Source organism: Coffea eugenioides, chromosome 2 (assembly GCF_003713205.1).
Source record: "Coffea eugenioides isolate CCC68of chromosome 2, Ceug_1.0, whole genome shotgun sequence".
In the NCBI taxonomy this organism is placed as follows: domain Eukaryota; kingdom Viridiplantae; phylum Streptophyta; class Magnoliopsida; order Gentianales; family Rubiaceae; genus Coffea; species Coffea eugenioides.
The window spans coordinates 26,549,757-26,559,948 of NC_040036.1; the positions used below are offsets into that span (position 1 = coordinate 26,549,757).

Here is a 10,192-nt window from a genome sequence, read left to right on the forward strand (position 1 = left end):
TATTGTCCCTTCTCTATTCCTTTTGATTACTTTTGATGGGATATGGAACCTGGTTGGTCGTGCGCATTCACTAGGTAACTGGGTCGGTGAAGTGGATAGAATTGATCTCTTTTGAGGGGAAAAGTGATGGGGTTGCTAGATTCATTAGGTGATAGGGAACCTGGTTGGCAAAAGCATTGAGATCATACGGATTTAGTTCATATGCTTATGTGACGCTTAATTTCTGGAAGTCACATTGCCTTTGAGGTCGATACCGGATAACAAAGCCCAACGGTAAAACTTATTCATTGGTTTAATAATATATATATCTATATATATTTTATAGATGCTACTGAAATCCAAATATCCTGATACTGGCATTCAGATCTTCAAAACAAGTAGTAGTTCATACAGAAATTTAATTGTTACATAATATCATTCTGAATTTTGGGCTAGTCCTCATCTCCTTGACACGTTGCAGCTTGCCAAGGGAGAAAGACCTATAACCCAGGCTAAATTTGATCTCAAGGAAGAATTTTTTTTGTAAAAGAAATTTATATAATGACTTCCATTGTACAGTCAATGATGTACCAGCAATCTACAGAATATAAAAACTATACCCTACAAATAAGCCTATATTGCAGGCCTCTGAGTTTTTAGCCCAAACAAGTTCTCAAACAATTTAGGGGCCATGGGGGGAATGTCCGCTGGTAGGGGAGCCATAAAATTGACAAGCTTTTCATGGACGTGATACCTGCACATAGATATCTGAAACTTTATCCAAATGAAAAACTACTACATTTGGCGCTCATCAAGGTGAAACAGAATAAATAATACATGCTGGCAACTCAACAAGCTAACCAGCTGGGTAACTTACCGAATCTTACGACTTTTTGAGGCGTGTCGATCAACAATTTTCCTTTTCTTAGCCTGTAGCCTTCTTACAGCATAAAATGCCGCCTCTGTTTCATGATAAAATACATTACCTCAGCTGGCATTTATATATTAGGTTACTAAACAAGAAGTTTCAAAAGGTAAAAGAAAAGCGTTCTCAAAACTTTTAGGGGCAATTTGTCTATGCTTGGCAAACCAGTACTAGACATAGGAGTCCAACAGGCAAGTGTTGGGCTATCTCGAAAATGTATCGATTTCTAGAGATTCACAACTTTGAATAACCAAATGTAATATTTTCTATTGGAGTAAAACATTTCCCACACAGATAACAGTAACTATCTTGACATGCCCTTCACAAAATGCAGAACAAGGATAACAAGCGTACAAAGACAATTATTGAAAAAAAAAAAATACACGATAAAAAGAATCCTTCTGTTTGCTGATATACGATATACTAGAAAGTTTACCTGATGAATTTGGGTCCACTGTCTCAAAGAACTCCTTCAACAGTTGCTGATAGAAGTCAGAGTCATCCAGCAATTCAGGGTCACCACCTGTGCTTATAACCTGATGAGAGTTAAAAGATTAGACCTAACAAAATGCAGTATCATACGTGCTTTGGATTACCCTATATAGCACTCTAGGCATCTGTGAGGGAACAGGAACATCAATTATTGCAGACTAGCAGAGTAAGGTGGAACTATGCAGCGCTCTACACCAGCAAAAAATAAATGAGCAATTGCTGTAACATTAGCTTTTGACATCGCATATCAAGCAATAAATTCTGCAACCCCATGATGCTTCCAAACATATGTTTGGGTCACATTCGTTAACGTCAAGGAATAATAGTCCAAACAATTTGAGATATCACGAAGAGAAGTGATAAAAGGTTTAAACGGTTTACAAAAGCAGGTAACTTGAATTTTAAGCACGTATCCAGCGGTTTTCAACAACCTGATTCCACTGAAAAACCATTTTGTATATACAGCAGAATGAACTTATACCAACAAATTTCTTCATTATTTGGGTAAATTACACATAAATCCCATGGTTTCACCATTGTCACATGACCCCCTAACATTTCAAAATATCCATTTCACCCCATATACTTCCATGTAAAGTGAAAACTTGACGGAAAATAGCATCTATAATGTCGTTAGTTGAAATACCAGTATTTCCCTTAAGTATTAAATCGAACAACGGTCGGACCACCTTGCACAAAACTATGGGACAATATATGGATAAATGCTAAAACCATAAGGGGGTAAAGTAGACATTCATGCAAACTATAAGGGGGTTAAGTGAATATTATGATTCAGTCATACATTTTTGGACTGCATTTGGTTCAATATCTGTAACCTGTGGTGCTTTCTGTCCATTTTCCACTTACATAAAACTACAAGGGGTTATATGGCTACTTTGGGGTAGCATTATGCAAAACCACGGGGTTACATGTAATTTATCTTCATTATTTTAATCAAACAAGTTGAAGCTTAATCCTAGAATAACCACAGAAACCAAGTCATCAGAGCCAGGTGATACCTCTGGCTGATTATGAACAGTAGAACCCAGAACCTGTAAGAGACGAGCAAAGAACTAGTTTATAATTCCAACATACTATATTGCAAAGCAGATAAAGAGGGAATTCCAGATTCAGAAGCTAATCATTGCAATTGGGAAACCAAATATTACATTTCCAAATTGAGCAACTGCCGATCTATCCTGTTGCATTCCCTTGATCATTTTACTTGGATCCCTCATATACAGAGCCACTTGTTCACTAATGTTCTGCAAAAATCAACATGATCACTCTAACTGGCTATGCTTTTAGCTGCATCACGGCACATTATACAAGAACTTGGACTAAACCTGGTTGAACGCGTGTAACCTCCCTTTGAAAGAGGCAGCTCCACTTGTCACCTGGGTCTTCCTCTGCCATTTATCTATCGATTTGTTCCTAAAAGAAGCCATCCTGCATTATCGAACACAAGTAAGATATCAATTGACACCAATGGTGCAACTTATGAGTAAAAATGCTCAAGTCTAAAACAATAGTACAATTATTTACACGGAGAAGAATATATGTGTGCAGAAAATACAAGCAACCATATGCACTTCATAGTTTGGAGAACGGAAATAATTGCCAATATTGCAGGAATTACATGGATCAACAAAATTACATTACATCAAATTGCGGAAAAGAAGAAGCATCTCCATCAACAGATCAATAATTCCATGCCATTTAAGTAAATTAAGTAATGTGTCAGATCCATCTTTCTCCTCAGACTTCAAAAGAAAGTAGAGTTGCATTTAATATCACCATGCGTATGCACAAAATGATGATAAATAGATCCCAATAAAAGGGGAAAATTTTTGCTACTCCCTAATAATCTACCCGGAAGTTAGCTTGTTTGAAAAAAAAAAAAAAAAAAAACTTCCAAAAGCAGCTATCAAATGATACAAGCTTCAATTTTTTGCAGTTATTAGGGCCTGAATTTCTTTTGCTTGATGAAGAATATAATCTGGACTTAAAGACTCCCATGCCATTATTGTACACTTGCAGGCTATAAACATTTTTTACAGGGGTAATCTTGTAGGTCTGGTTTACCTAAAGAACACATAGATTTCTCTCTCAAAGTGAATATGCTAATAATATGTGTATGAAACCAAGTGAGGAGGCCTTCTATATTAGTTAAAGTACCTCAGCTGCATCTCAGAGATCCGCAACCATTCTTCATCACCTTCCCCATTTGAGTTTCCTGAAGCTTCTAGATAATTAGAATTCTTAGCAGAGCCGGCTGTGGAGGAGAAAATTTTAGCCATCAAATATGCATATATCAGGATCCATTCAAGAAAATAAATTAGATCAAACAAATCAATAAACAGACTCAAACCAAAGTACACGCTGAATGGGCTTACTATGTTGTGCTTATAATGGAATACATGAACTTTTCTGAGCAAGGGGTGGAACCATGTACAATCAGAAGAAACTTCATTACCCAGATCCGAAAACTGGAACAGTAAGAGTTGCCAAAAACCATATATTTTATTAACCTTGGGCAACTGGACAACATACCTAGTGGGCAGGCAAAGAAAACTCACATTGTGCTTCAGAAATACAGTATTAGCATCTTACATACCAAAAAGGTGCTAAAAAGTACCAGATTAAACACCAAAAGTGACTAACTTATTCCCCATTACTGACTAAGGTCCGATATTGAACAGCCAAAGAAAAAAAAAGGAAAACCTCACATAGTCCCACATTGGCATAAATCACTGGAAAATAACTTATTGTACCTTCTGCAGACTGAGCAATAGTAGGATTCTTGTCTAGCAGTACCTGTTTAAAACACATGGACTATTTGGTCAGAACAAGGAATTGATAATTTCAAAGAAATCCAGTGCTGTTGCGTCTCATTAACATTGCTATACCAAAAAGCTTTGTCGGAGTTGCTACGTTCAGAAGTGAGAAAATTTTTTTACCATACTGTTACCTCCTGTAACTCGAGAATAGAGTCTAATGTTTTTTGCGATGAAGTGATTAGATCCGAATATGCTTCATTAACCCCAGTTTCCAAGCTACAAAAAGAGGACTTGATTGGCTCCTACATCATAGAGGAATTCTTCATTAGTGCATGTATTTCCACACATGAAGAGATACAAGGGCGTATAATTCAAGTTAAACTAAACCTGTGGAAGCCTGTTGGAATATGAAAATGCCTTTTGCAACAAAAATCTAAACTCCAGAGTCTTGTCCCAAAGAGCCTTCACAGAAAGAAGACATGTAAATTGCAGACAATTATAATAACTTAAAAATAAACACAATCTATGAAAGCTATATGAAAGTGAGGTTACAAGAAAATGACATTCACTTAAATCAAAGGGTGAAAAGATAAGATTGCTTGATGGCTATAACATACAAGCAAAACAACTTCATACCTTCTGATTTTTCACTGCACGACCTATTAGAAGATCCTCATCCTTATGGCGCTTTAGGTTCTTTAAAACATCTCTGTGCAATTAATAGAAAAAGAACTGAATACAGTTAAAAGGTAAATAGATTAACAGGAAGCTGTAAGCAATAAAAACTTTTATTAACATCCTTTTTTTAAATTGGCTAATTTTTTCACAAGTAAAATGGCTGACTTTCTTTAAGCATGTAACAAGATTGAAAAATATTGTGTTTGGATGGGAATTATTTGCCAAAAAATTATTTTCTTGCATCGCAAACACATTTTCCAACACACCTTTTTATTTTCCCAATGACCTTTTTATCTCACATACATCACATTGCAAAAAGTGCTACAGCAATTATTCCAAATACTAATATTTCAAATAATCTCCAATCCAAACACGCATTGTTTCTCTTCAAAAGTGCCATTTAGCAATGCTTAGAAGCACAATACACACATGATCAGCAGCATACACACACGGATAAATCCAGTATGGCAACATCTAGTCAGCAGTTAGCAGCTCAAAAATAAAAATGGCATGTCAAATACATTAAAAATTGTTAACGAATAAATCCGTACATTAGCTACGTAGCACTAACTGCTAGATGAATCTTCACAAGATGGAAAGACTTGCGTATATCATGAATGAGAACAAACCTGTATGCTTAGTTATTTCTAAAAGCCTTCCTTGCTTACCATTCCATTTAATCCCTAAATTCATAACTTCAAAAGTGTTCACGAGTTCAACAACTAACAAATCCTGGATTGACAATAAAACCACAAGTTCATTTAAGGTTTTAAATATTGACGTGCAGCTCAAAAATATACAAACTTAGCAAAACTGAGACCAATCCAATTCCAATATATCCACACAGACACATGGGGTGCATTTTCCACTCATAATTATGTAAACAATACACAGGCACGTAAGCATAAAAGATGCTTTGTTTGAAAATAAAGAGGATCTTACTGCTCCGCATGTTGAAGCTCCATATATTCTTTCTCTAGCTGTGCCATCTCCTCATCCTTTTGTTCATTGATTCCCTCTTTCCCCTCTTCTTCTTCTTCTTCATCATCATCATCATCATCCTCTTCATCTCCATCTCCATCTTCATCATCTTCATCATCTTCATCATGACTCTCTTCTTTTCCTTCCCAACCATTCTCATCGCTATCATAGTCATCACTATGGCCCTAAATATAACAGAGAGTCAATCATTCAACCATAAAAGAACAATAAAGCAAAATCTCATCCCCCTAAGAATCCACATAAGAAACTAACAAAAAGAAAAAAAAGGCAAGAAATCAAATGAAACTAACATCAGGTAACACATCATTCTTCATGGTGTCCCTGTCTTCATCAAATTCAGATCCACTATGACTCTCACTCTCTTCTTCTGTTGTTCGCCGTCTCTTCAAATGCTTCCCCATCTCCTTAAAATCCTAAATGCCCAAACACCAAACCACAAAAAAAAAACAACAAACATTAGTTTTGTGGATGCGACATGATTAAAAGCAGGTCAAGCAAAGGCGCGGAAAAAAAAAGTGATAAATTAATATGATTTTGTTCTCACTTCATAAAATTCACTACGAAGTACCTGCCCAATTTCTCTTTTGCATTTGATGCAAAGGTGACAAGGCCTAATCTAATTATTTAAAACAAGGGGGAAAAACACACACACTCTTCACCAGGAATAACGCCTGAATATAAAGGAAAATAAGTATTCAAAGACGAGTGCTTTGAATTAAAACGGACCATTTTTGGACAATCTCAAGAGAACCAAAACCTGATCGTGACTAGTAACCTTAATTTGACCTAGAAAGTAGATAGTCTGGACATTTTAGCAAAGCCCTTTTTATTTTTCTATATATTTTAAACCAAAATAATTGGAAACTGGCAGCTTAATCCCCTCCCCCCCACCCCACCCCAGCCTCCTTTGGTTAAAGAGGGGGTGCTGATCATAGGACAGCTTACTGAAGCTGCCGGGAATACCTGGGAACGAAGGGCGTTGATGAAGACTGGGAAGAAGTTAATCTGTTTAGAGCTCTGCGTAGCAGAAAAGAAGCTGGATAAGGCTGAGACAGGTGGCCGGCAGTGGACGGAGACTGTGGAGGTTTAGGGCTTAAGGAATTTTGGAAAAAAAAAAAAAAAAAAGGGCATAAAAGAATTTATGGAATAAATGAATCCATAAATAAAACAAACTCACAAACGGACGAGTGAAACTGCTTGTCCAACTTTAAGCCCATCTGATGACTTAGGCCCATAAATCCCATAGTCATGAAAGAATTAAATTAACGGGCAGCAAAGAAACGTGGGCCTACTGTGTCGGCTTTGAGGCCTCGTGAATTTAAGGCTTATTTTACCTTTGAAGACCTTGAGCAAATGAAAGTGGCACTTATACTTAGGGCCGGTTTGGAACCTGAGTTTTTTTGAAATTTGTCTAAAATTTTACTGTAGAGTACTGTAGAAGTTTTTGAACAAATTTTGCAGAAGGTTTTGTAAGATGAAAAACTTTTTTTTCCTTTTCTTTTTTTTCTTTCTTTCTTTTTTTTTTTCTTTCCTATCTTCTTCTTCCTTCCCCCTTCCCCTTCCCCGTCACCTCTGCCTCCCAGCAGCAACTCCACCAATGCCACCTCCCGCCACCCCTCTCCTCCCTTTCCCCTTCTCCTCCCCTCTGCCCTTCCCCCGCCACTGCCCTCTGCCTACCATCCCTTTCCTCCCCCCTCTGCCCACCACCCCCCTCTGCATCCCTTTCCTCCCCTCTCCCCCGCCACCCTCCTCTGCCCGCCATCCCCTCTGCCCCTTCCCCCTCCCCTGTTCCACCAGAGCACCTTCCCCGTTCAAAAATGGATCCGGCGCCGACGATAGTATCCCCGGATTTTGACCCATTTCAAAACTAGTTCCTTCAAGAATTTCCATCAAATCTTCAGCAAAATCAGAACCAACCCATTGCTGTCTCTCTCTTTCCTTTTCCGACGGGCTAGCTTTATCCACCGAAGCTAAACGGGCTGCCGGAGAAAGGTCGCCTGCGGCAGTTGGGGTGTTGCCTGGACGAGGAGAACGGCCGGTGAGACGTTGGACCAAGTTCATGCAGCCAGGCGCATCTCCGCAGGATGGTGGAGGAAACGGTGGTGGTGGTGGGTTGGGATGGGGGTGGAAGAACAAAAAAAGGGAAGGGAATTTTTGTGTGTGTGTTTTGGATATTGTGAAGTGTGTAGGTAAAAATTTTTGAGAAGTTTTTTGGGGTTCCTGTAGCAAAAATTGTTAAAAAACTAATAGGTAAAAAACTTGTCCAAAAACCTGGCTTCCAAACAGGGCCTTAATTAGGATCCACGACGGAATTAGAAACCTATTTAATTTAATTTAATTGTATAAACTCTCCAAATATTTTATGATAAAAAATCTTTCCTTCAATTATCTTACAAGGAATAAGGGTTTTTCCTCTGTGCTCAGGACATTCTTGCAGCCAATAATTGGTTATTGTTGCATTATTTGCACACACAGGTAGTAGCAAGCGCGTTCTGATTAAAGATTATTTGAAACATTTTCATATGTAGTATCACACTTTTTTGTGATGTCATATATGTACTGTATGTATAAAGATGGTGAAAAACTTGTTTTGCAAATGGTCTGCATGCAGTATTGCTTCGATAATTGTTCAATAACCATTTTTGGGCTCAAACCAAAAATTCTTCAACTCATTCCATTTCTCTGATTTGGTGCAAATGTAATTGCCGTTTAGTCCCTTCCAGCTCTTGGTCTTTGGGTTGGCTTTGGAATATAGCCCAAGTTTGGACGGGGGTTTAGTCGGAAACCCTCTTAGTGTGCACCAAATTTTAGCTAGAAGTTCTAAACTATTCGGCCTACCAACTCTTTACGTCGCATGTGTTAGTAGGGGTGCAAACAAATCACTTAATCTGAGTAGTTTGCGAAATCAAGCTCGAATCTAATATATGAAATTTGAAAGTTACGTATATGTGTGTGTATATATATATATTAGTATGAAATATCTATTTTGTTTCTTGTTTAAAATTATATAAATATAAATTTATATTTCTTAAACTCTGTTAGGGTTGATTACGTTCAATTGAACTTGAATTACATTCGTGTTGCACGAGTTCGAGTTCAAACTCAAGGCGAAACAAATTTGAGCTTGAATTTGAATTCGACTTTCAAATGCTCGATCTTGAGATCAAATCTAAATTTTTTAAGTCGAGTCGATCTCACTACTCGAATTCGATTCAACTCGATTCCATCTCCATGTGGCACTAATCTCAAGTCCAAAATGAAAACTCTAGTACCAGAAGGTGGCTCAAATTTTTTTTTTGAAGAATAAATAAAGAAATGGACAAAAATATTCTAGTACCAAAGATTCGAGAATTAATATTTCTATATACTAACAATGTATACATTTTCACTAATTTGAATTTGAATTTCAAATCCAAATTTTGCAGGCCTATCATACATCCAATCGCGATAGTGTGTAAATTGTCAATTTATATAATATTAACTCAAGTCTTTAACTCTTTAGTTGTGCTCAAGCTTAAGTCATATGGACAACACTACCAAAAGTTGAGGCAGCCGAATCATACGTGTATTTCCGAAATTGTAACTTTGTCAAGTGCGATATTGAAATCACATGATCATACAAGTGGGTCACATCTTTTAACAAAAATGCATGATTAGTTGAGCATTAACAACACAATTTTTAATAATACCCGTACGTGCAACAAAAATGAATGTGTTTATCCTATTATAAAGCTGTTTCCTAAGCAGCAATGCTTAATTTTAATCAAATCGAATGCATGATGATTGCACGTGCACCTCCTTTAGAATCTCCTCATTTGACGGCCTGCATTGCTGGAACTCCATCGATGTTCGTAGAGCTGCGTGGTGACTGCTACGGGGTTTCGCTACACCTCCAACCGAATGATTGGACTAAAAAAAAAATTAAAAAAAGAATAAAAGGAGCTGAAGATTGAAGAATGGATCTAAAAGCTTGACCCTGGGATGCGCACGTGTGACCGGAGGAACATGACACGTCTATCTTGCTGTTGCCGGGTCAGCACGTGCAATCCACCTTGCAATCTTGATATCAATGCACGCGTCACATGAACAGGGAATGTTGGAGGACGTTTCCTTTTTCTTTTTTTTTTCCTTTTGAAACATCATCCGACGTGTAACGTCAGCTCAACTCAATCCAGTTTAAACCGTTAATCCCACTTTACAATTGTAATGTACAAAAATAAGGTCATGTTTGTACTGTATTTTCTGAATTTTTTTATAGAAAAATTACTGTAACGATTTAATATATTTGAGGTAAAAAAAAGGGATTGAAAAATATATTTACAAAAAACGTAACAAA

At 37.3% G+C, this 10,192-nt stretch overlaps 1 protein-coding gene across 3 annotated transcripts; it reads right to left on the reverse strand.

Annotated features, from left to right (window-relative positions):
- Positions 1 to 332: 332 nt before the first annotated feature.
- On the reverse strand, positions 333 to 6,962 carry LOC113764137 (protein AATF). Of its 3 annotated transcripts, none has more exons than XM_027308202.1 (14): positions 6,820 to 6,962; positions 6,147 to 6,269; positions 5,797 to 6,020; positions 4,813 to 4,885; positions 4,564 to 4,638; positions 4,368 to 4,478; positions 4,171 to 4,213; positions 3,575 to 3,671; positions 2,743 to 2,845; positions 2,566 to 2,661; positions 2,416 to 2,448; positions 1,341 to 1,440; positions 857 to 941; positions 333 to 733 (listed from the first exon to the last, which is right to left on the reverse strand). In XM_027308202.1, the coding sequence occupies exons 2-14, from the start codon at positions 6,255 to 6,257 to the stop codon at positions 613 to 615; spliced, it is 1,272 nt and encodes a 423-aa protein (XP_027164003.1). In that variant the 5' UTR covers positions 6,258 to 6,269; positions 6,820 to 6,962; the 3' UTR covers positions 333 to 612. The 3 variants fall into 3 exon arrangements, with proteins under 3 accessions (XP_027164003.1, XP_027164002.1, XP_027164004.1); XM_027308201.1 differs by lacking the exon at positions 6,820 to 6,962 and adding an exon at positions 6,583 to 6,616; XM_027308203.1 differs by lacking the exon at positions 6,820 to 6,962 and adding an exon at positions 6,401 to 6,533.
- Between the last annotated feature and the right edge of the window lie 3,230 nt (positions 6,963 to 10,192).

Bases quoted from the DNA above. Each gene is read 5' to 3' on its own strand.
- LOC113764137 (XM_027308201.1), bottom strand. The intron at 6,021-6,146 runs GTTAGTTTCATT...TGTTATATTTAG, and splicing joins AGAATGATGTGTTACCTGAT to GGCCATAGTGATGACTATGA. The intron at 4,639-4,812 runs GTATGAAGTTGT...CTTTCTGTGAAG, and splicing joins GTGCAGTGAAAAATCAGAAG to GCTCTTTGGGACAAGACTCT.